The sequence below is a fragment of the Fragaria vesca genome, linkage group LG2 (genome assembly GCF_000184155.1).
Source record: "Fragaria vesca subsp. vesca linkage group LG2, FraVesHawaii_1.0, whole genome shotgun sequence".
Lineage (NCBI taxonomy): Eukaryota > Viridiplantae > Streptophyta > Magnoliopsida > Rosales > Rosaceae > Fragaria > Fragaria vesca.
The window spans coordinates 2175926-2201012 of NC_020492.1; the positions used below are offsets into that span (position 1 = coordinate 2175926).

General features: G+C 38.5%; 4 protein-coding genes and 1 non-coding gene across 5 annotated transcripts; 3 read left to right on the forward strand and 2 right to left on the reverse strand.

The window, feature by feature from the left end:
• Positions 1–982: 982 nt before the first annotated feature.
• On the forward strand, positions 983–2561 carry LOC101311233. The gene is made up of 4 exons (XR_183885.1): positions 983–1112; positions 1229–1464; positions 1685–1815; positions 2149–2561. It is a non-coding gene; the product is annotated as an uncharacterized LOC101311233 (transcript).
• Positions 2562–2692: 131 nt separating this feature from the next.
• LOC101312517 (malate dehydrogenase, glyoxysomal-like) lies at positions 2693–4712 on the reverse strand. Its single transcript, XM_004292018.1, has 4 exons — positions 4641–4712; positions 4293–4502; positions 3926–4004; positions 2693–2994 (listed from the first exon to the last, which is right to left on the reverse strand). The coding sequence occupies exons 1-4, from the start codon at positions 4710–4712 to the stop codon at positions 2693–2695; spliced, it is 663 nt and encodes a 220-aa protein (XP_004292066.1).
• A 6723-nt stretch (positions 4713–11435) lies between these two features.
• LOC101312802 (receptor-like protein kinase HAIKU2-like) lies at positions 11436–14784 on the forward strand. The gene is made up of 2 exons (XM_004292019.1): positions 11436–13989; positions 14131–14784. Exons 1-2 carry the CDS (start codon positions 11436–11438, stop codon positions 14514–14516), a joined length of 2940 nt encoding a protein of 979 aa, XP_004292067.1. The 3' UTR covers positions 14517–14784.
• Positions 14785–15890: 1106 nt separating this feature from the next.
• On the forward strand, positions 15891–20446 carry LOC101311425 (proline iminopeptidase-like). Its single transcript, XM_004289665.1, has 11 exons — positions 15891–16083; positions 16156–16346; positions 17139–17237; positions 17326–17436; positions 17527–17589; positions 17712–17805; positions 18177–18274; positions 18885–18986; positions 19088–19201; positions 19645–19719; positions 20033–20446. Exons 1-11 carry the CDS (start codon positions 15954–15956, stop codon positions 20129–20131), a joined length of 1176 nt encoding a protein of 391 aa, XP_004289713.1. The 5' UTR covers positions 15891–15953; the 3' UTR covers positions 20132–20446.
• A 1029-nt stretch (positions 20447–21475) lies between these two features.
• On the reverse strand, positions 21476–25006 carry LOC101313093. Its single transcript, XM_004292020.1, has 10 exons — positions 24841–25006; positions 24199–24263; positions 24055–24116; positions 22934–23944; positions 22772–22844; positions 22526–22648; positions 22328–22444; positions 22157–22240; positions 21896–22059; positions 21476–21755 (listed from the first exon to the last, which is right to left on the reverse strand). The coding sequence occupies exons 1-10, from the start codon at positions 25004–25006 to the stop codon at positions 21476–21478; spliced, it is 2145 nt and encodes a 714-aa protein (XP_004292068.1).
• Between the last annotated feature and the right edge of the window lie 81 nt (positions 25007–25087).

A 25087-nucleotide genomic window follows, 5' to 3' on the forward strand; every position in this document is an offset into this window, starting at 1 on the left:
TCCTCAAACTCGAGTTTTTCTGGTATGAACACAACCGGACAGAATTCAGTCCGTCCATTTGTTTTTCGAGTTTGAGGGCCTTAATGATCACCAAATTGGCTGAAATTTTGCAGAGATGATCTACACAATATTATCTAGACGGTGGAGATGAGGAAATTCGATCGAAAAGTGGTGTAAAAATGGAAATCCGCACCAAAACTTTGGTGCGGATTTGGTGCGGACGTCCGCACCTGATCAGCATTGTATATATAAATTATTAGTAATGTTTCTTTCTTATTTTTCCAAAGTTGGGTCAAATTATTTGCTTTGTTTACTAACTCATATAAATTGGCAACTAATGTCTGTAATGGTCATTATAGATTGGAGTAGAATGTAAAAGAGGGTATTAAGAGTAAATTATTTTATGTAGGAAAGTTGCAGGAGTTCAATTTAAATAGGTTTTTCAGTAAACACATGTCTAAATCCTGTGTACATCTATCATACAAATATTCATCTTACTGTACTCTTGTTTGTTGAGGTATCATTAGTTGATCTTTTGTACAAACTCATGCCTAAATCTGAATATATTGGTTGATAAAGATCACACACCTGTGATTAGATTAAGACTTTAGAAGTATTATTAGTTGTCAAGAACTTTAAGGTTTCTATCTGTTGCTACTCTGGGTCAAGTTATTTGTTTTCTGTACAAACTCATAGAAAATTTTAGATAAAAAATTTTTGCTTGCAGTATTGTCGGTTAGGGAAGACGTGGTATGTAATGGCTGGATGAATGTTATAGATTGAAGAATAAGGTATTATGTTAGGGTATGAAACTTATTTCCAGGAGGGCAACTCAATAGATTAATCCGTTTCTTCAGAATTTAGACTGATCATTCTTTTTTGTATTTACTCACGATGGAGATTGGAGAGCTTTTCTCGTGGTTTTTAATCGAATTGATTATCTACTAATATTGTTAAAAGAGGCTGATTAGCACAATTTCCTTTTCTCAGGCTTTTCCTAGACATTTAGAGATGATACAGAGGGACAGAGGACAAAGCTTGATCAGACTTGATTTGACAGAGGTGAAGACGGTGCATGCACAACTGGGATAAGGGCCAAAGTCCCCTGATAGGTAGCGTACCCCTAGGTTCTTTTGTAATTTAAGATGCCATTGTTCTGTTCAGTAAGTCCTAGTATTGTTGAATCATTAAACATTTTTGTTAAGTTAATATGGTTTCACTTGTCTAGGGGGGTGTATGTTCCTTAAGTCCGTTGGAATGTTGACTGTGCCGTGTATTTCAATCGGACAGGAGAGCTTGTGTCATTGCCTTACAATGCTGTGATGCCAATCGACATATGTTCTACTCCAGAAATGTGCTGATATTATTTAGTTGCAGCCCCCTTAATCAAAAGGACTCTACTGCTGTATGCACCAGGGTTGTTGATAAGTTATTTTTCTGGTGTCATTTTGCTGTATTCTTCTGGTATTATTCTGTTAACTCTTCATTTCTTATGAATATCTTTTGTTGATATAACATCATGTGTGACCGTACACAATTTTCATTGTTTTTTTCCAACATCACGTGATTAATGACCTTTTGTCCAAAAATAAAAGAATATGAAGAATGAATGAGCATAGAGCTTTGGTCGCGTTTAATACTATCTAGCAGCATTTATCAGTAACTTGGTATTTTCTCATTGCAGACATGGTATCGACTTGCTTGTTTTGACAAATAGTTGTTGCTGAAAGGAAGACGAATTTTCCACATGAAAAAGCATGTTCGAAGGGGCGGGCAGCAGACAGAAAAAGGCCAATATTGATACATCTTTAGAATGTCAAGTATCATTTCTGACTTTGAACTTTTTCGCAATGTAAATGCAGCTTCGATACATATATGCTCATAGGACAGTTAGCATGGAGTCTGTATGATTATAGAAAAAGGGAACGCATATTCTTGATGGCAGCATTTCTTTTTTATATTCATTGTCTGAGCTATAAACCTTGGGGGGGGGTTGGGAATTGTTGATATTCCCCCATCTGTAATGTAGCAATGTATCTTACCTGGGGGAATTTATTGTGTCCAGTGGGTCCCTTGTTTTTGCTCCTCATACTCTCAATCATGCCGTGATAATGAGGTTAACTTTGTTCCTTATTTTTTTCTTTGCAGGATCAAGCAGTATATCTGTGGAGTTGCCTCTTGAGCCGTGTTCTATGATCATGTCACCCGTATCAATTAGCTGCTCACACATTTTCATTTGTTCCATTTCTGTCAACTTGAAATGGTCCTGCTATTGCCTTGTCCTTTGAAGATTGTGAAGCTGGAGTCTCATTTTAAAGGTTCCGAAGCTTGTGAAGAAGATTTCAGAAATATTTGGGAATGGTGTCGAAAAGGTTTACAGTCCTAGCCAAAGAGCAACAACGATCTCAGAAATGGGAAGGTGAAAATGTTTAGATTCTAGGTACGTTGTTTATTGTTCACATTATATCAAAAATGTGCAACTTATTACTAAGACAAATAAAGTAGCCCTTTTCTGGAAAAGTGGAAATGAAGCCCGTTAAAACAAGTTAGCAGTTAAAAAGAAAAAAAAGGAGTAAAATAGTTACCACTCTGCCTTCCTGTTATGTTATTCACCCCTTTATAAATAGTAAGTAAATTGGGGGTTAGGTCAAATCTATCTCACAATCTCCTCCTGAATCGAATTTTACAGTGATCAAGAGCTTCCATGGCATTGAACTGCAGCTGCTTCCTCCCTCCCAAGACGATGGTCCCCGGCGGCTCCAAACCCAAGGGAAGAAAGAGATATCAGCCCAACAAGTGTGACAAGGCCACCGTGAAGTTCCTCCGTCGCTTTTTCCGTACTATGGGGAATTGCAGCCGTCGCCCCATTATTAAAGAAAATCTCATACTGTGCTTTTGGTGGTGGCCTTGTTTCATGTAGATGGCTGGAGCCAGACCCACCAGGGCCACCACCAAAAGCACAGTATGAGATTTTCTTTAATAATGGGGCGACGGCTGCGATTCCCCATAGTACGGAAAAAGCTGACGGAGGAACTTCACGGTGGCCTTGTCACACTTGTTGGGCTGATATCCCTTCCTTCCCTAGGGTTTGGAGCCGCCTGGGACCATCGTCTTGGGAGGGAGGAAGCAGCTGCAGTTGAATGCCATGGAAGCTATCACTGTAAAATTCTATTCAGGAGGAGATTGTGAGATAGATATGACCTAACCCTCAATTTACTTACTATTTATAAAGGTGTGAATAACAGGTGGTAACTTTTTTACTCTGCTAACTTGTTTTAATGGGACTTTCCTTTAGCTCTCTGATGATTGTGATATGCTTTGGTTGGTGTGATTGAGTTTTTTATTATGCTTGTCATGGATCTTTTTCTATTATATTAAGTTTGTGAGATTAGACTATAATATCCGGATTTGCCGACCAGCGGTCTCTAGAGAGAGAGAGGGTTGGTTGCTTGTGCTGGTGTGGGTTGCTTGTGCACTCCACATGTTCGACCTTTTGCAGTGGTTGTGGGCTGCTTGTCATTGTCGCGTTCGGCCTACAATTAAGAAGAATATATGGGTTTAGGAAATATCGAAGACGAATTTAGCTAATTAGTTGTCCCCCTCGATCTTCTTTAGCTACATAGAATCTCGCAATCGCTGTTACTATACTGCAACCAGTTTACCATTTGATAACAACAAAGGATGCTGACAATGCCGAAAGATGTAACCAAACTCTGGAACCATGGCCTCCCACAACGGGAACAGCAACTTCTCTAGGATAAAGTCTTCAGCCTGCGTCTAAGTACGGGTAAGATAATAACGGAAACCATGAGTGCTGAACTGCAGATGAATGTTCATTGATGGATGCTTACAACGGAAGTGTTTTCCCTCACGACACCAAGCAATGTAACTCCTAGCGCTAGCGGTCGCTTTGGATCATAAGTACCAGCTTTCTTGAAAACCTCAGCTGCTATAGGAACTGTAGAGTTCACTGGATTACTGATCAAGTTGACACCTTGCAATTCCTTCACAAAGAGTTTTAACAACTCCAGCATTGATCTTGAAAAGATCATCCCTTGTCTAATCCCAACTCATTTCCTCTCTTCAACAATTACACATAAGAGTGGCGTTAGGACTAAACTTAAGAACTTCACTAAATCAGCTCTGTAATCTAACTGTTGGTATTCGTTCATAACTTAAGCTTCACTTTCCATCAGAGGAGAATCACAAGTGCGCAATAGAAGCATTCTTCAGGGACACACGTGTCTATCCAAACGGGATTGAAAATTAGAGTTGATGAAGTATGAATTTACCACAGCACGGGTGTCCATGTAACTAATATCAGCTGTGACGCTGGGGAATTGACGGAGATGAAGAACTGAGACCAGTGGATTCATTTTCATAAGCATTGCAAGGGGTTGTCCGATGCCTCCAGCAGCACCCAAAATAGGCACTTTAAAACCAGGTGCTCCTCCTTTGGCTCTGCAATCAGCTCTTCTCACAGCAGAACTGCTGTCCTCCACCTTCAAATAAGCAGCAAACATTTAGCATGAAACAGACTCAATATGACCTTAATCATAAATTATGCTAGTTAACTGCTGCTTCGTCAATGAATTCGAAAACGTATTCTTCATGAATACAGTAACTTTAACAAAGGAAACCTGCATATTTGGAGGGTAGAGATGAGCTAAGAGCCTTGCAATGCGTTGATTCATTTCGACGCTGGACGACATTATCTCTTTCTTGCTTCAGACAAGGGAAAGTGTGAGGGTCTGGAGTGCAAAGGTATAATAAGTCACAAGCTTGTGCTACATGTAATGGATGATGAATAATAATTATCCTAATAATTATATAAATTCAGGATTTTCATGTAGATAAAAACAGAGAGATAAATGGAAAGAATGATTTTTGATTTGTGTGGAAACTAAAAATTGCTGTGAACTCTTATCCTATCCCATTACAGAATGTGGTGGTTCTCACAATTTGAATTAGGATGTTGGTATAAGGATTGTTGGCTATCCTTTTATGATCAAAACACAGGACACAAGCTATTTTATATATCTTGATGGTAAGGATATCACAAGTGAAAAATGAAGACTTGACAAGATCACATGTGTCCTAGGTAACTGATGCATATGCATCTGATGCTTTTCACTGAGAATTCTACATATCCTGATGGTAAGGATATCACAAGTGAAGAATGAAGACCTGCCAAGATCTCATGTGCATCAGGTAGTTCATGCATATGCATCTCATGCTTTTCATTGAGAATGACAGCTTTGCTTGTCATCCTAGATCGGATGATACCTCCTGGTGTATATGTCCTAATCTATTAGGTCTATATGTATGCATGTCTAAATGCTTTTGCTATTTGTGTATCATTAGTTTGAATTCCCCTGTTTGAATTCAAATCCCCTTTAGCAAAACATTTGTCGTTACCTTGGTGCTTCAAGTCAGTCTAGGGTTATGTAGTGTTTCCAACCAGTGACCACATGACTAGAGGTTAGAGGTTCCAGCTAGGTTTGTGATACACAAACTAATATATTAGCTGGCTCTTTGTTTTATCTCATGTACGTTCATGCATGTGCATCACATTCATTCAGGATGGCAGCTCTGTTTGCCATCCAGATTAGATGGATACCCCTGCTGTATTTATCCTATCTATTGAGTCTGACCATGTGCATATTCAAATGTATTTGTTTCAGTTTTTAAGTGTTTGAATTTCAAATCACTTTTAGCAAAACATTTGTTTATTCCTGCTTGAGCTCCAAGTTAGTCTAGGGTGGTGTGGCAAACCAACTTGTGACCACATGACTTGAGCCTTAAGGGTCCAGCTAGGTTTTGTGATACACAAACCAAGTCAACAACTGACCCATGTGATGCACCGTCTAAGCTATCAGCTAGCCTATGCATCCTTATATAGGAAGAGGTTTTGTTGTGTCTCTTTCATTCACAAAGCCTTTTGTTTCTTTCTTATTGGACCATTATCATATAAGAGAATTATGTTTGCCTTTACTCTCTTAGAGCCTTTTGTTTGTCCCTATGGTCCTCTCACTTTTTGAGTTTGGCCAAGGACTAAAGTCCAAAAGTTGCCTCTCATTTTGGTAAACGTGCATGTTCTCTTTTAGCTTGTACTTTGCCTATATATATGAAGCAAGTCTCTTTTTGCTCATTAGTTGTCAAAATGTAGTTTTCTACATTGTTTTAACTAGGTCTAGGTTTTACCTTGCATTGTTCATTTGTCTCTAAGTCTTCCCTTGATGATTGTAAATCTTAGAGCAAGAGCAAAAACTCTTTTCATAAAACCCATAAGCATTATGCATACCATGAGTGTTGGTAGTTCAGCAACCCCAGAAGTATTCAAGAAAGATCAGTTGATCGAGGAGAGCCGAGTTCTAGAGAGTCAGTTAAAGGCGTTAGCTGAGGTTTAAAGAATCTCTCTCATTAGGATAGCTGAGTTCTAAGTTGATTATTTTGAAAAGTGTTCAAGAAGAATCAGTTAAAGGCGTTAGCTGGGTTTTGAGTTAAAACTTCTTCTTATACCTTCATATGTAAACACTTGAGAGACAAGAAAGGTAGGTAGACCAGGCAGGATAGCAAGTTGTTGTTGTATCCCTAGATTATTATCTTGTGAGGAGTGAGGTGAGTCACTCAGAAACAAGAGAGATAGATCTAGACTAGTGGGTAGACTAGGCATGATTGCAAATCGTCGTTGTATCCTTAGACTATAATCTTATAAGAAGTGAGTTTTACATAGTGGAAAGGTTTGTCCCTCAAGAGTTAGGGGCACGTAGTTTTTCTCTCTGATGCAGGGTTTCTGCGAATAAAAAACGTACTGGGGTTATTTCTTTTACTTTCCAGTACTTGTTCTTTTATTTATTACTACGTCTCCCTGTTACAATGATACCTTAATATTTGTTATCCCTCTGAGCGGAATTGGACGAAAAAGTAATAAAGGCCTATTCACCCCCCCCCCCCCTCTAGGACCCTTCTAAGACCTTCATAGGAACTCACATTTGCCTAAGTTTGATGCAGACTTAGGGCTAGGCATGGTCCTAGACCGGTAGTATTTTGACAAGGACTGGGACAAAGACTGGTGTACGAAGTCCGGGTCGGGCTTTAACGTAAAAAAAGCTTAGACCGACAGAAGACCGGACCGACCTAAAACCGGCCGGTCCCTCGGGCCTTCGGTCCCTTATCTAATCTCACTACCAGCCAGGCGCAGAATCATTACAAACACCCCCAAATCTGATTTCAATCACCACCAAACCCAGATCCCACAGTTTACAAACCTTATTTAAATCACCACCAAATCCTTACTTGATCTCACCGGCGAGGATTGAGGATGCGGAGGAGGGAGGGGTAGAGTTGTTGTTGTTGTTGTTGTGATCGTTGTGGTGGTGGTGGTTCGATTCGGCGGCGAAGTCGTTGCTCCACCTAATATCGTCCTCGACGACGAGTCGCTGACGTCGGGGGTGGATGTAATATTGGTAATTGGCGGAGGAGCGTGGGGTTGAGTCAGAGAATTGGGGTGTCATCACTATCATGTGAGAGAGATATGAGAGAATGACAGAGAGAGAATGGAGCCTATATTACTACTGGAGAATCACTATCATCATTATTAGTTCGGAATGGGTTTGAAAAGGAAGATAGGAGAATAGTGGTTTGGCTTTTTAGTCCCTTAAAATATTAGACTAGGAATCCGGTGTAGTAAGGCATATATTACTACTGTAGAACCTCTTAAACTAGCAATAATTATGTATACATACATAAGTCAGGCCTTCGGGCTTTAGGGATTTCTAACTTTTAAGGACCGGGCCCGGACCGATACTTACTAGGCCCGGACCGAACCGGTAGAAAAACAAACAAAGACCGAAAAAAAGCCCGGCCTAGACCGGTCAGGTTGGATCGATTTTGCCAGTTTTTTTTTCTTGGTCGGGTTTTATGCCCAGCCCTATGCAGACCTGTTGGAGTGGAGTGATATGGTGACGTGGCATAGCTCTCCCAAAATATTGGACAATGGGACTGTCTCGGATCCTGCGCTGCCTATTTGTTACCTTCTGACCCCAGCTAGTGTGTTTCTCCTTCTCTATAAAGGAGAGGGAAACGAAGTACACTACTGTGTTTTGATTTATTTATTTATTTATTTATTTTACTTTCATATCTTGTACTTCTACAATCGCATTTTATCAAGAAAGAGATCATCAATATTGTTAATTTCTACTAGCAACTCGTAATTTTTTTTTTACTGAATTCTTACTTAATCATGTGATAAGATCGTGTTAGGTTTGAAATTATGGTTGTTTTTAAGTTCGACATTTATAATTTTGACAATTTACTCCAACTTTGTAGGGTTTATTTAGGTCGCAGCTAAGCCGGATTCACATACGCGTCTTCATCATGTCCTGGTAGAGGGTCAGAACCCTTGGGTTGTTTACCTCCATCTTCTTTATGGGTATTTAAAATCTTGAGCTCTAAAGTTTGTTCTCCTTTAAACGAGAGGTCAAGTTAATATTCTACAGAAGTTGATAACAGTTGATATCCCTCGTAGAAAATAATCCTGACCAAAACCCTTGGCAAACTTTCTAGTGAGCTCAAGCTAGTGCTTTGGAGAATCATCTACGTGTGCCTTAAATATTTTTTGACTAGCTAGATGGATCTGTTTATAAATCAATTAATTGAGTTTCTTAATCGAAAGCTAGCTAGCTAGGCAGAAAGGAGAAAAGAAAAGTATGTAACAAGCATCGAGTTTAAGAAGACACCAAAGGTTCCTGCAAATCAATCAAAAAAGAAGCTAGTAAAAACGATCTTACACGAGCAGCATGTGATGAGTGGGGTGGTAATTAAGCAAGGCTGCATGCATGTAAATATGCAATGAATTATTTGTGTATGAGTGATGTGATCGAAGACCTAGCTTTCTGTTTTTCTTTCTCGTTTATGTGTATACGTGATGACCATGCATGTCCCTCTTCCGATCCCCACCAGTTTGGTCTGTCTTCGACTCTAAGCTTCACTAGTCTTCTTTAGCACAGTGCTCACTTCTTCCTTAATTAGTCTTACTCTTACCGACTTCGATCTTCATCACTGCATGATCGATATGTGTCATGCACTCATGCATGCCTTCTAGTCTAAGGCTGTCTACCTTTTGCATATCATTGTCGACGCAGTCAAAATGACGGGACTCCTAAACATAGTAGCTAGAGAGAAAATCACACGCCAAGAATACATGCTCGATCGTGTATTGTTTGTTTTTATCATTCCCGATCGAGCATGTAAGATTAGTATTCCCCCATTAATTTAGGCAGTCAAAATCATGGAAACTCTATTCAGGGAGAAAACTTTGCATGCCACCAAATTAACCCTCACATATATACACACCTTCAAAGCAATTTCCAGAAAATTAATAGATAGATAAGAGAGCTGGACCTGATCACATGGAAGATGAATAGCTCCGTCAACCCTGGCGGCTAGAACATGCACGTTTTAGTCTACGCATGGCATTTAAGTATGCTAAAGTCTGTGCGCATTTAGAAATCCAAGTCTCACTATGACGCCGCCGACCTCACTCTTTCGAGTGCGACTACTCGACGTGGACGGTGGAGCCTGCCGGGAACCTTCAGCAACATCAATAGTATCTTTGTTTTGTTGGTAGTTAGCCAAATAATGTGAGATATCATTTGGGGTGTTTGATCACGGACATATATAAAGATGAGCACATAACATTTGAGGCCGGCCACCTTAATTATAGTGATCTTAACAACAAGAAAATTGAACACGAACATAGGAAACACCAAAATCATAGAGATTTTGGTGATGGAAGTAATATTGCGGAAAATAGGGCCTCATAAGTGATAACAATAACAAAATTTATGAGATGGACGAATTCTAATGTGTGTGATAAGTTGCTAATAAGAACAAAGTAAATTCTATATGTACCCTTTTATCTTATTATCATTTTTCATCTTGAACTACATCGTTTTACTATTTAAATCTGGATCGTGAAGTCTCTTAATTTTCTTATTATGGTGATTGTTAGATTCATGATGTCTCAAATGTCAGATTTTTTGTAATTGTTCTCAAAGTGCTCGACAAGTAATCACTAAGTTGGTCTTAGAATAGAAAGATTCGATAGTTTGGGAGTGGATTCTACTCACTAAGATTTAAGGTGTAAGTGCTCAAATCGTCGTATGAGAATATCGAATGAAGATTGGAAACTCTAATTAATTCTTTCTTTTCAATTTTATTTTTGATCCAATCAAATTAAACGCTAATAATAAGAGTACATATTTTTCGACATAATGTTCTTATCTCCTTGGTTGGAAACACATGAGACTATTTGTTTGGGTTTTAATTTTGTTAATGGTATTAGTATATATACATGTAGTGCGATGTAGATGACCACATCAAATAAGAGAAATTTTAAATACACACCTCTAATATCTTAATACACACCTCTTACTTAATACACCATCTATCAAGTTTTTTATTTCAGTATTATACTTAATACACATCCCAAACTACCTAAAATGCCCTTAATTTATGAAATATTCTATTATTTAATATAATTAATATATATTTACTATTTGGTACATCTTTTTACATATTATTTCATCTAATTTTTGCTAGAAATTTTTAGTTATCACCGTTCAATTTATAATCAAATGATTATTGTTATATCCCAACTACAAATCACCAATACAAGTTTTCAAAATTCACAAGCTAGTAGAACTGTAGAAGTACAGTAGTTATTAAACATAGATAGCTAGTTATTCGATAAAACATGTCATGATAAAGATGCAATACTTGACAACATGATCTGCAAGATCAAACTAAAGCTGATACAAATAAAAAATAAAAATAAAAATAAAAAGAAGAAGAAGAAGAAGAAAAAAAAAGACAACCCAAATGAATTGTGGAGAAGAGTTGGGGTTAGGGGAAAATACGTGCTTTCGACGATTTTAGGGTAGAAGATGTTGAAAATAACACTTCTAGCGCGTATTTTTTTTTTAATAATAAATGTTTATTTTGGTCATTTAGCTTACCTATAAAATCTCAATAGAAACATAAAATAATAGATGTGTGTATTAAGATATTAGGGGTGTGTATTTAAAATTTCTTATCAAATAATTTTCGAACAAAAAGAAAAAATTTGATACTTGATTTTGAATGTCGTTGTCATTACTTACCAGATGATTGATACGAACTTGGACTAAATCGGACTAAACTAATGGAATCCGATCCCTTTATGAATCCCATGCTTCCAAGCTCCAACCTTAGCGTCGTCTCCAAATTCTCTTCCTTTCTCCCTCTCCACTATGCACACGTGAACACCACCTCTCTCACCAATGTGAAGTCATTTCCAACTTCCAAGCCACCTTTCCAGTACCATTCCAACTTCACCGTAACCAAAAAACTGGCGCCACAACCTTAAAGCATAACCCCCTTCACCGGACGGCATGTCGTTCCTCCGGCAACGGCAACTCCCTCCGGTTCTCCTTCTCTCTCTCCTCTTCCTCTCCTCACTCTCTCCCTCCACATCATACGAGCTCGACCAACTCTTGAAGATCAAAGCCTCACTTGAAACTTCAAACCCAACTCTGTTCAGTTCATGGAACCAAGAAACTCCCACGTGCAACTTCACTGGGATTGTCTGCAACTCAAATGAGCTCGTCTCAGAAATCAATCTTTCTCAGCAGAACCTCTCTGGCTCTCTTCCTTTCGACGCATTATGTTCCCTTCCTGAACTCAAAAAGCTCTCTTTTGGTTCAAATTTTCTACACGGAAGCCTAACAAAGGATTTGAAAAAGTGTACTAATTTGCAGGAACTTGATTTGGGTAAGAATTCTTTCACTGGAGAAGTGCCTGAGTTGGGTTCTTTGAGTCAGTTGAGGCTGCTGAGTCTGAATGCTAGTGGGGTTTCAGGGCTTTTTCCATGGAAGTCACTTGAGAATCTGACGGAGTTGGCTTTTTTGAGCCTTGGTGATAATGTATTCGATCAAAGTCCGATTACAACGGAGTTGTCAAAGCTTGACAAGCTTTACTGGCTTTACCTCTCAAACTGTAGCATCACAGGTGAAATCCCAAATGGTATTGGAAACCTGACTCTGCTTAAGAATCTGGAGCTTGCTGATAACCAATTGGTTGGTGAAATTCCTCAGAGTATTATAAATCTCAACAAGCTTTGGCAGCTTGAGCTTTATGGTAATTCTCTGAGTGGGAAAATCCCAGTTGGGTTTGGCAACCTCATAAGCCTCAGGAACTTTGATGCTTCAAGTAACAAGCTTGAGGGTGATCTCTCTGAGCTCAAGTCCTTGACAGGGCTTGTGTCTCTGCACCTGTTTGGGAATCAATTAGTCGGCGAAGTCCCGGAAGAGTTTGGAGAGTTCAAGAACCTTGTTGAGCTCTCCCTTTACACCAACAAGCTCACTGGCTCTCTTCCTCAGAAGCTTGGTTCTTGGTCTGGCATGGAGTACATTGATGTTTCAGAGAACTATTTGACTGGTCCTATACCCCCTGGGATGTGCAAGAATGATAGAATGATTGATATTCTTCTGCTGCAGAACAATTTCACAGGTGGGATTCCTGAATCCTATGCAGATTGCAAGTCTTTGGTCCGGTTACGTGTGAATAACAATTCACTTTCGGGTACTGTCCCTGCTGGGATTTGGAGCTTGCCAAATGTTACTATTCTTGATCTCTCCATGAATCAATTTGAAGGTCCCCTCGCTTCAGATGTTGGTAAGGCTAATTCTCTGTCATTATTACTGTTAAATAATAATCGATTTTCGGGTGAACTGCCTGCTGCTTTGTCTGAAGCTACATCATTGGTTACAATTCAGCTTAGTGAGAACCAATTTGAGGGTCAAATTCCATTAACAATTGGGAACTTGAAGAAATTAGGTAGTCTTCATTTAGAGCATAATATGTTGTCTGGTGCCATACCGGACTCACTAGGCTCATGTGTTAGGATTTCTGAAATCAACCTTGCCCATAACATTCTCTCTGGCCAAATCCCACCAAGTCTTGGCTCATTGCCTAACTTGAACTCCTTGAACTTATCTGGAAACCAGCTTTCTAGTGAAGTTCCTGCAACTTTGTCATCTCTCAAACTCAGCCTTCTTGATCTTACAAACAACCAGTTGTCTGGCCGTGTGCCCCAGTCACTATCCATTGCAGCTTTTAATGAAAGCTTTGCTGGAAATCCTGGTTTGTGCAGCCAAACCATGAAGAATTTGCGGCCTTGTTCTTCAAATTCGAACTCTCCTAGTCACCCAAGGATATTTTTATCTTCTTTTATTGCTGGAGTACTTCTTCTGCTTATTTTGCTTGGTGTGTTCTTGCTATGGAAGCTAAGGAGGAGTGATCTTGATCAACCATTGAAGAGTAATTCATGGACTATGAAGCAGTACCATGTGTTAAGCTTCACAGAGAATGAAATCCTAGAGTCAATCAAAGCTGAAAACTTGATTGGCAAAGGAGGGTCAGGAAATGTGTACAAAGTACAACTGAGAGATGGGAAAGCACTTGCTGTGAAGCACATCTGGACCCCAGCAGACTCCGCTAACCAGAAAACTTATCGAAGCACTACTTCCATTTTGAAGAAGCCTAAAACAAGCTCATCGGAGTATGATGCCGAGGTGGCCACACTCAGCTCATTGAGGCATGTGAATGTGGTGAAGCTATACTGCAGCATAAGTAGTGAGGACAGCAAGCTGCTGGTTTACGAGTACTTTCCTAATGGGAGCTTATGGGATCAGCTGCACATGAATAAGAAGGCCAAGATGGGGTGGGAAGTGAGGTATGAGATTGCTTTTGGGGCTGCAAGAGGATTGGAGTATCTCCACCATGGTAGTCACAGACCTGTTATACATAGAGATGTGAAGTCTAGTAATATTCTGCTAGATGGAGATTGGAAGCCTAGAATTGCTGATTTTGGGCTTGCCAAGATTGTGCAGGCTGGTGGTGAAATGACTCATGTCATTGCTGGGACACATGGCTACATAGCTCCTGGTAAATTCTAATTCTATTAGTATCTTTGTTCTTATTTAGATTTGTAGTTTAGATTGATAGTCTAGCTTAGTCGCAACATTACATGTCAAATAAACTTATGAGACTGAAATGATTGTACTTCTTGATGTTTTGGTGGTTCAGAATATGCATATACGTACAAGGTGAATGAGAAGAGTGATGTGTATAGCTTTGGGGTGGTCTTGATGGAGTTGGTGACAGGAAAGAGGCCAGTGGAGCCTGAGTTTGGGGAGAACAAGGACATAGTGAGCTGGGTTTGCAGTAAAATAACTTGCAAAGATACTGAGCTTGAATCGGTGGACTCGAGCATCGAAGAGGCTCTAAAAGAAGACGCCCTCAACGTTTTGAGCATTGCAATTCGCTGCACCGCTAGGGTTCCGGTGCTAAGACCCTCGATGAGAATGGTGGTTCAAATGCTGGAAGAGGCACAACCTTGTCAGCTCACCAGCATAAGCATCACCAAGGAAGGTGAAAGTAACCCGAAAATGGAGCAGAAATTCCACTACTGAAAAATGTAGAGTAGTTGCAGTTGGTGGTTTGTGCCTTTTTGCTTTGGGGTAAGATTAGTCATATTGGTCACCAAGACAGAAAGAAAGCTAGTTGAGAGGAAAGAAGCTCCTGACTATAAAGTTTGGGAGGAGCTGTATCAGTTAGATGTAAGCAGAAATACATAGTTTTTGTTTTTGCTGCTCACTGAGAGGGGTTTAATTTGTAATATAATTGCAATAATGCAATCATTTCTAGTAGAAAAAACATCCTCATCAGATTGATTGGCTGTATGAATAACATACCTTTCAGCTTACTAATATGTTTCATCACACATAAGTAGCATCTGGCTAATGAAGTAATCATATGTATTGTACATAACTATAAGTACTTGATGTTCAACATGTCGGTGTACCTCTTACTCTCTTAGTCTGGGTATCAGAAAAGGCTCACAAAGGCAAGACGGTAGAAGAAAATATGAAGAGCTGAGACAATCATAGTTAGTGGATTGAAGTTGAGAAAAAGAGAGAGCCTATCAAATGCACAACTTTTTCAACAATGCAAAAAGACGACCAGAGAAAAGTATCAATAATGGGTTAGTCAACATTACTACAGTAGTCATTCCACTACTTTTAATACGTTAAGAAACGTTCTGATGTCTCAATCACTAATGCTAATTTAGTCATAAACTTGACTATGAACTTCTGCTTTTTCACACATTGCAGACTCGTAAAATTATTAATTTGTCACTCCGTTTGAACGGTATAAAATAAGTTATTTGAATCAAAATATACATATTTTTGAATTTTAAAGTTTGTCATGTTTTTTTTTAAGAAGAAACAAACTTTATAGAACAAAGTCTCTAAGTCATCCAAAGTTTACAATATCAAATAACAAGACTCTAGAAGCCTCATTAGGAATCATATTATTCCAACACAAATTAAAACCAGTAAAATGACTAAGATTAGCAATAGCATTAGCTACAAAATTAGCTTCACGAAAAACATAGATAAAATTAATGAAATCAAAACTAGTTACCAACCTTCTAATGTCTTGGACTAGCTTGATTAATCTTCATGGCGGATCAATTTGACCCTTCACCATAAAGTTTGTCATGTTGTCATACATGCTGTATATATGATTATATATTATGGCTCAAATGATAGCCATTTTTAGTCCAATTTCAACAATTAATCTATCTATCTTGTGTTAGTCGAACTCGAAATTTTTCATTTACGAAAATAAAACTTATGTCACTGAACCAAATCATGCTATATTAGTTCAACTTTATCTAACCTTGAGATTCCATCTTATCCTAATTTCATTTCCCTTCAATATTAATCAGATTCCTTTTTGTACCTTATTCTAAATTTTAGTTTTTAATTTTTGAAAGTTTGTTGATGATGAATGAAATTACCTTTTTAATCTGGAGTGATGATTCCTTATAACCAAAAGGGGCGATGACGAGGTTACTGACCTTGGGATTCTCCCCAATTTCCATTTCTTCTTCTTGCCCCTCCCTCCTTCCCTTAATCTCCACACTCTCATCTTCCACCTCCTTCTCCTTCTCCACCAAGCTCACTGCCTCAGGTCTCTCTCTCTCTCTCTCTAGAATTGAATTTGATTCCGATAGGAACTAACTCTGTTCGACTCTCATTGCAGGCAAGAGTAATTTGGTTGTACGCGGTTGCAGGAGTGAGACGAAGCTGCGAGATTCGATGGAATCGGAGAAGGAATTGCCGGAGTTCAACAGAAGCCTGTATCCGAGCATAGAGCCTTACAGCTCCGGCTCTCTCAAGGTCTCCGATATCCACTCCATCTATTGGGAGCAGTCTGGATATCCCACCGGCCATGTCAGTACCTCTTCCCTTCACTATTTTTGAATTTTCTATCTTGCTTCATTCTTAGTGCGTCTGAAATCTTCGATTTCGAAATTGTTGAATTCCTATCAATGTAGGTTATATTGCATTTAAGGCTGAACTATAGTAGATTAAACTGTAGGATGGTTGATGCAGGTGGGTGAGAGTGGTGGGATTCGAGTGATAAAATGTTAAGAAATCGAACAGGTTTAGTGTAGTAGGAACTGTAGAGGAACTGAATGTTAAAAGACGAGACGCGCTTTATTTATCTGAATCTCATTCTCCTTTGCCTGAACTGTAGGATTTAGGTACTTTATTGTAGACCTTGAAGTCCTAAAGACATTGTACTAAGATTGACTCTGATTTAGTTATGTATTGCTGAATGCTGACCGACTCTCACTACAATGGAGACTTTTGTTTGAACTAAAAGCCTCTAGTTTAAAGACTTGACTTCTCTTTTACAAAGAAGTGGCTGTTGCTAATCCCATCTTTTCTCCTTCTACGAAAGGAACTTCATTTGATTTGGTCAATTATAGAGTCATCTAGTACACTGTTTAAGGATATAGAAAATCTCAGTTCAAGCTTTTAGGAGTAGAAGTGAACGTTTGATTTGGTCAAGTATTGTTTGTCAACTCTGCTTTAGTTTAGAGTTAGAACTGGAATATTTATTCTGCACTCTTAAGAAGAACTCACTAAATGGTTGGCAAAAGATGCAGAACCTCAGCAAAAAAAATTCATCAGAATTGTGATGTTATGTTCATTCTTCTTATGTTCTTTATGATGCAGCCTGTTATATTTCTCCATGGAGGTCCAGGAGGTGGAACTTCCCCAAATAATCGAAGATTCTTTGATCCTGAGTTCTACAGAATCATCCTATTTGATCAGGTTACTTCTTCAACCTTCATGCTAAGTCATTAAATCCATTTGACTACCCTTATTGTTCTTACCAGGAACTTTTTTCCTTGATCTCCAGCGAGGTTCAGGGAAAAGTACTCCACATGCATGCTTGGAAGAAAATACCACATGGGATTTGATTGGTGACATTGAAAAGCTCAGAGAACACCTGGAAATTCCAGAATGGCAGGTTAGGATGTCATTTCTGTCCCCAAGAAAGAAAGAAAAAAAGAACACTCATGAGCGATATAATAACATATAATTTACCATGATCATTTAGGTTTTTGGTGGGTCTTGGGGGAGCACACTTGCCCTGGCATATAGCCAATCACACCCTGATAAGGTACATAGCTTGGTCTTGTAACATTATTTTAATTGTTGGGATCTCTTGATGTAGGCCATTTGTTTCTAGAAATTCACTATATGGTAACATATTTTTGACTATCCCTGTCCTGCTGTTATAAGGTTACTGGCATGGTCCTGAGAGGGATTTTTCTCTTAAGAAAGAAAGAGATTGATTGGTTTTATGAGGGTGGTGCTGCTGCCATATACCCTGATGGTATGTTACAATTTATTTTCTGTTGAGATAATCATATGCCTTTTAAGTTTGCTGTTGGAAAGTAGTTAAAGGGAAATTGAATGTGCTTTTTATAGCTACTGAAGTTCAAGCATTCTCCATTTCACAATTCTTTGTATATATTGAAGTCAAAGAAGTAAAGAAGATTGTTGAAATGCTAAAACCTGACAGAAAGAGTGAAATTTCAGAGTCTTGTTGTTGTTGTTGTTTTCTTAGTTGAAGGCTAGATATCAAAAGTTGGCAAAACTAAATGACTTCTTGGAGTCATAAGCAAGAAAGATATTTTGTTATTCTAGTAAAAGTATTTGATTATCTTTTATAGGTGCTGAATGTTCTAATTTTTAAATATGCAGCCTGGGAGCAATTTCGTGATCTGATTCCGGAAAATGAGCATGGAAGTTTTGTTGATGCTTATCGGAAGAGATTAAATTCCGATGATAAGGAAGTACAAGTAAGACTCGCCTTGTTTGGAGTCTATGCTATTTATGTATTATTAATGTTTTTTCTCAATTTCGTTGTGTGATTAAAATGTATGGCTGACTAGTCATGCCTTACTTTACTTTTGCATATGTAAGTGAATGTTACCAGGAATTGTAAAGTTTAATAATGTTAAATGGGAAATATCATCAAAAGTGTCCTCAATGTGAACTTCAATGCATAAAAGGCCGTCCCTTGGAATCCTATTGATGAAGTTCTTTACGTAGAAAAGTTTCGTCTATAAAAAGAGATGAATGCTATTTATAGTTACCAGACATTAGTTTCTTTTAAACTTTCAGTTTATGAGAAAAGCAAAATGATAAATCTAATGGTTGCTCCATCTATAACAGTAGCTTCAGAATTTCTTGTAAGCATGGGTGGTAGACTGGCAGTTTTTGGTGTTCCATTGTTATCTAGTTATTGAGAGAAATTCGGAAAAACAAAAATCCTGTCATGTCTTATTCTCCTAAATTGTTTTTTTTTTTTTTGTAACAAGTTCTCCTAATTTGTTTGGTCTGCGATTTTGGATTGGTTCTATAGCCTATTACATGAATTGTATTTTTAACTCTTTCTGAATTTTTTAGTATGCAGCTGCTAGAGCGTGGACCATGTGGGAAATGATGACTGCCCATCTCCTTCCAAATAATGAGAACATCAAGAGGGGGGAAGATGATAGTTTTGCATTGGTAGGTAGATTTACTAATGATCATGTCAGTAATTGCATATTTGAATCAATTATAGTTTAAAGTCCCATGCAGTTCATACGAATTTTCTTTGCTACATGCAGGCATTTGCCAGGATTGAAAATCATTACTTTGTGAACAGAGGATTCTTTCCTTCAGATGCATACCTGTTAGATAACATCGAAAAGATAAGGCATATAAAAACTACAATCGTACAGGTATATCTTTTGTTTTCACTCCAGGATGACAATCGCTTGCCGTTCGATTTGAAACATTTAACACATGCAGACTATAAGGGTGATATTTGGTAGTATAATCATGTATTGCAGTTGCAGTGTTTTTGTATTTTCTTTTTCTTTTTTCTGTTGAAAGTGGTAGTTACTGGTGATACAGTAGCATATTCTAGGTATTGCTATAGACGACTTGATTAGATCCATATAATTTTATACACTATTCAATGTATCATGTAAAGTGCAAGTATTAAACAATAAAGATGGCAAGTAACTGAGATCTTACAGCAAACTTGATCATTCTGCAATCAACAGCTGTTGCACATTTTATGAACTAAAACTCTAAAAGTACTTCAAATCATATATGCTTATGTATCCTACATAATTGCTGGAGTTGACAAATAACAAATTTATAATGAATGACTTTGCAGGGACGATATGATGTTTGCTGTCCCATGATGTCGGCGTGGGATCTTCATAAAGCATGGCCAGAAGCTGATCTCAAGGTAGGTCAGTTTTAATGCTGTTAGCTGGCTACAATATAATACAGAACAGGCCGGTGTGGGCATCTATGCGTATATAAACTTCACTCTTGCATGGCTAAACTTATTTCTCTTACGAGCAAAAGATAATAACGTAATTGTGTGTCAAATAGGGTTGCTCATGTCTGATAATGTGAAGAAGCTATTCATGCCAACTGTTTCAATTACAGCTTGTCTTGCATCGTGTGCATTTCAAGTGCTTACATGTATCACATAAAACTCGGTTGCATTTCCGCTTATATTTGATGATATCATTGAATCATTTTGCTCTCAACAGGTGATTCAAGATGCAGGGCATTCTGCTAATGAACCGGGAATAGCTGCAGAGCTTGTGGCTGCAAATGAGAAGCTAAAACACATAAAAGTTGGAGCATAGGAAGACAACTAGAATAGATTTAATAGAAGGGGTTTACTACTCTCTTGTGGTGCCCTTGAGTCATGATTTCAACAAGAATCAAGTTTCCAAAAGTTTTTCTCAAGTTCAATGCATGTAGATTGTTTCTAGTGTGTGGTGTGCAGTTGCTTAGTGTACCCGATGAGGGTTCCACCACCCAATACACCCCAAACCCTTCTTAAGTTTAGTGCAATTTCTTCCGGTTATTATGCTGATGAGCTTTAAGTTGGCTTCAAAACAGAATAATTCCCATGTTTTTATAGACTCCGGGATCATTATTTAGTTTCTACTCAACAAATTCACTTTTTTTAATTTTTTTTTTTCTTCTTTAAACTGGACTCATTCACTTGTTGATAATGATCAACTGCATTTGACGGCAAGTGACCTATTCAACCAATTTGGTATGTGGAATGTCTCTGTGCCCCAGTCCCTATTTATGCCTCATGAAATTAGAACTTTATTATCCATTCCCTTGGCTGGTCATAGGCAACTAGATACGATTGTGTGACACTTACAGTGGTTGCCCGGGAGGTAGCAGTGATGCAGGTAACACTACTACAGTTTGGGATAGATTATGGAGTTTACCAGTAGCGCCTAAAGTGAAAATCTTTTTGTGGTGTGCTTGTCATAATTTCCTACCTTGTACTTCTAACTTAAGAAGGAAACATGAAAGTGGATGAATTTTGTTTCAGATGTGGGGATCCTTGTGAGAGCAGTCCATTGTTTGTCGGACTGTGTCCATGCTAAGAAGGTCTGGAAACATAGTTTCCTTGCAGGGGTGCATAAGAACTGGAGAGAACCTAATTTCATTAGTTTGTTTGATCATGTTTCCAAGGTAGCTTCAGGTGAGGAGTTGGCTATGTTTGGGATTATCTTCTGGATGCTTTGGAAGAATAGATATGCAAGTAGGCGTGGGGAAAGAGTTTGTCCAGGGGAGCAGATTATAGTGCAAGCTAAGGAGTGGTTTCATAGCTAAGAAATTATTATTTTAGCGAGGTTATTAAATTACCGAGGTTCTACTGTATATATTCACCCCAATCGGCCAATACAAACAGTTTTTCTTCGTAACAACTCAAACATCAGTTATAGTTTGTCAAGCAAATTTGAAAGAATTTAGTGTAAATCATTATGATTGAATTGGGGAAAATTATGAAGTATATTGACTATGCTCTTTAAAAGAGAGATACAAAATCATTACAAACAAGGCCCTCTTCATGGAGGAAATAAAAAATTACTACAAGCCTAACAACCGGTACATATTCAAGCAAGCCAGAATAATTCAATGATATTATTGAACAACAACAAGATGCAACCAAGAAAAACAGCTTAGTTTTGTTGGGCATCAGTTAAGTCCTTGTCCTTCTGCAGCCTTGTACAGCTCTTCGGTACATGCATAGTGTGAAAGTGTGGCTCCTTTGGAATGGTTGCAGGCCTTCTTCCCCGTGATGATGACCGAGAAGGAGTTCGAACCTTGGTTGCTGAAGAAACACCGCATGGTTTTGCTGCTTTCTTGGGTCTTATATCTGTTGATATGCTTTCGTTTATTACACTGAGTTGACAAGGAGTCTTGGACGAAACCACAGACTTCTTTTTACTTGAAACAACCCTGCACAAGAAAAGTTTAGTAAGACCAAGTTTCAACAAGAGCACACCATGTATTTATCATGATGGAAAATTTTAGCAAGACCAAGTTTCAACAAAAGCACACCAATTATTCATCATGATGGAAAATTTCAACTCACTCACCCTCTTGGTCTTGAAAAACTTGGCTGCACCATAGGTGATTTAGTTCTTTCCTTCTGTGGTTTTTGTTTGGTCAAAACAGTACTTCTGTTTGGAGGAGTCATTTCAGATAACTTTCGTTCTATGTCTCCTTTTGAAGTCTTCAAGCAAGTAGCTCCCACCTTTCCCTGCAAATAGCACACAACCTTTAGTCAAATCTCTAACTAATGAAGCTTCAAGGTCGCACGACTAAATTTCATCTTGCCAATGACAGCATAGACATACATTTTGATCTAATCGGATTCTTCTCTTTTCACAGCTTTGGCTATCACTCTCGTATTCAATTTGTCCAAGGCAAGTTTTATTTGCCTAATCGAGAAAGAAGTGTTATTAGTTTACAGACTTATATTCAATCATGACATGGAAAACAAAGCAGTCCTAGTCCTTAGTCCTTACCTGTATCACATTCTGATGATTTTTTGTGGACTTCTCTGGCAGAGTGTCTAATGTGATTTCCTTCAGAGGTGCATGAACCTTTTTCTCCAAGTTTGCTTCCTTAAGCATCCCTCTTTCCTGAAAGAAACCCCAACAGTTACTGGTATATCCTCAATGTCACTATTTCATAGTGAACTGGTAAGAAAAAGTTTCACATACATCAGTTCTGAACCTAAACGGCTTCGGATTTGTGGGTTTTGGTTTACTATACTTGACCCCTTGAGCACAAGTGGGAGCTGATGTGGAGATTTCTTTGGGAATCTTTTCTGCTACTTGACTGACCTGCATCATTTTTATGTTTAAAAGGCATTATTAAACAATTAAATAAACAGAGATTGGAGAAACATTTAACAGAAACTGATAATTAACTGGAAGATATCATGTGGTGGATTTTGTTGAAGCTACCTTTTGTGAGTTTTTGGAAGCACTATGGTTACCAAGATTTTTCCTCTTCGAGTGGTCATTAAGCTTTTGTTCCCTGCAATTACATGACAAAATTTCAGTACAGTTGAGGTCCAAGCAAATCATATTTATAAAAAGAACTGAAAGACCAAGTTGTGTCAATACCTGTTAACTTCAGAGGTTATACAGTTTTCTTTATCATCCATGTGCATAATCTCATTGTCATGTTCAGTATTATCTGAGGCTCCAGCATTTTCTTTATCATCTTCCTCTGTGTGTACAAGGGTTTTCCCGGTCCCTGAACATAACTTCGGTTTATCTTCATGACCATTTCTATCGCTGGTCTTTTCCTTATCACAGTTCTCTTCAGAACTTGACAAGGAGCTAATCTCAGCCTTTGAAGTCTCTGATACCACTTCAACTTGATTCTCATGAATCTCATCTGAAGAGGATTCTGAGGTTTTTCCAGCTTCTACACGCTCCTCATCTCCATTTACTTTATCACTCTTCAAAGTAACTGATTTGGAGGACCCTTCCAAGGAACCCTTCCTTAATTTTTCATCAATCTCCATATCACTGGAATCATTATCACAACACTGCCTCAAGTCCTTTTCCATCTTCTTCCTCTTCAAGGACTTTGCTTCCTTCCCCTTATCTTTGTTAGAAGGCAATGAATCAAAAACCCGGCTTTTGACCTCTCTCCCTCTAAACTGTTTTCTTGGAGTATCTAAAGGCAATGGCTTGGTATACCCCGACACATGTTTCTTTGCACTTGTGATATCAAGTTTCTTCATGGCTGAACAAAGTTTTCCCACATTACTACCATTTTCTAATAAAACCTTGGTTTTCACAGCCTTCTTTGGAGAGTAAAAGACCAAAGCTTTTGCCACCACCCTATTCTTTGGCACCACAACATCTTTGGGTTTCAGATTCCTAACACTTCGAAATGTATCTGGATTTGAGATGGGCTTTCTATTCCTTGGGGTAGTTAGAGCTTTGGTTACAGAAGATGGTTGCTTTGCCTTAACATTTGGGGTTGCTGCACTGATCTTAGTATGCAAAGGTCTGGCCTTATCTTTGACATCAACTATCTTATGAGAGATTGAAGAAATCAAGGCCAACCTCGAAACTCTAGGCTTTGAAGATTTTGCAGGAGCAGTAAGTGGGCATTTCAAACTAGTACATAACAAACAAGAGTTTGACTGATGTTAGTAATTTCATATGAGCCAAATTATAACAGTAGAAAAGAACTTGGAATCAGATTACTATAGGCTTGGCAAATGTACCTTGGCGACTTCCTGCTTAGTGCTTTTCGAAGTTTAACATTCGGACTTCTTGCTGCCATAACCTGTAAAACTCAATGTCATCACATCCAACTAAACCGATCTATGTGATCCCAATTCAAATGTACCCCAAAAGCTACAACTCACCCGAAGAACAAAGTTCTTGTATATGGCTTCAGAGTCTAATTCTTCTTCATGCTTCTGATCACAACCTGCAAACCATCACCAAACATATCATTCAGCATCAAACACAAAGATGAATCCAAACAGGTCAAAAATCAATGCCCAAGAAAACCCATTCTAATTAGGCCTATAATCACTTTGATTCTGAATTGTATACACAATGTCAACTGATTCAACTCAAATAAACTGATCTTTTCAGTTAATTTCTTCATTTCCTAACAATCACTACTGTATAACCCCTAGGTTCTCTAAGCAACCAAACAAAGCGCAAAATTAGGCCTCCACATAATCACTGCGGTCATTCCCATTCAACATTGACCTCAAATAACTGATCTTATAGTAACTTTTTTTCATATATATCCTAAACAATCATTACTCAATTTACCTCACAACCCAAATTCAAAACAGATCGAACTCAAACTAGATCAAATGCAAAACCGACCATATAAAGAAGAAAAAGCTAAACGGTGACACTGAAATACAGAAGCATACATAAACTTGAAATTTCAAGGTTTAATTGAAAAGCATGAGTTTGTGACTTTGTGATAAGTAAATAAGGGAAAACATAACAAGAATCGTGCGAAATAGGGGGAAAGAAAGACGAACCGACGCGCATGCAGAACCAGTAACGGTCGTCGGGGCAGAAGTGATCTGGAGTGGTGAAGTCTACGAACTTAGGCGCCTCGATCTCCTCGTAGAACTCGTCCCCGCCGCCGCCTCCTCCTCCTCCTTCCTGGCTGTTGGTCTGAACGGAATGAGGTTCTTCTTCCATATATAATACCCACTAAACACACAGAGAGAGAGAGAGAGAGAGAGAGAGAGAGAGAGAGAGAGAGAGAAGAAGAGAGAGTAG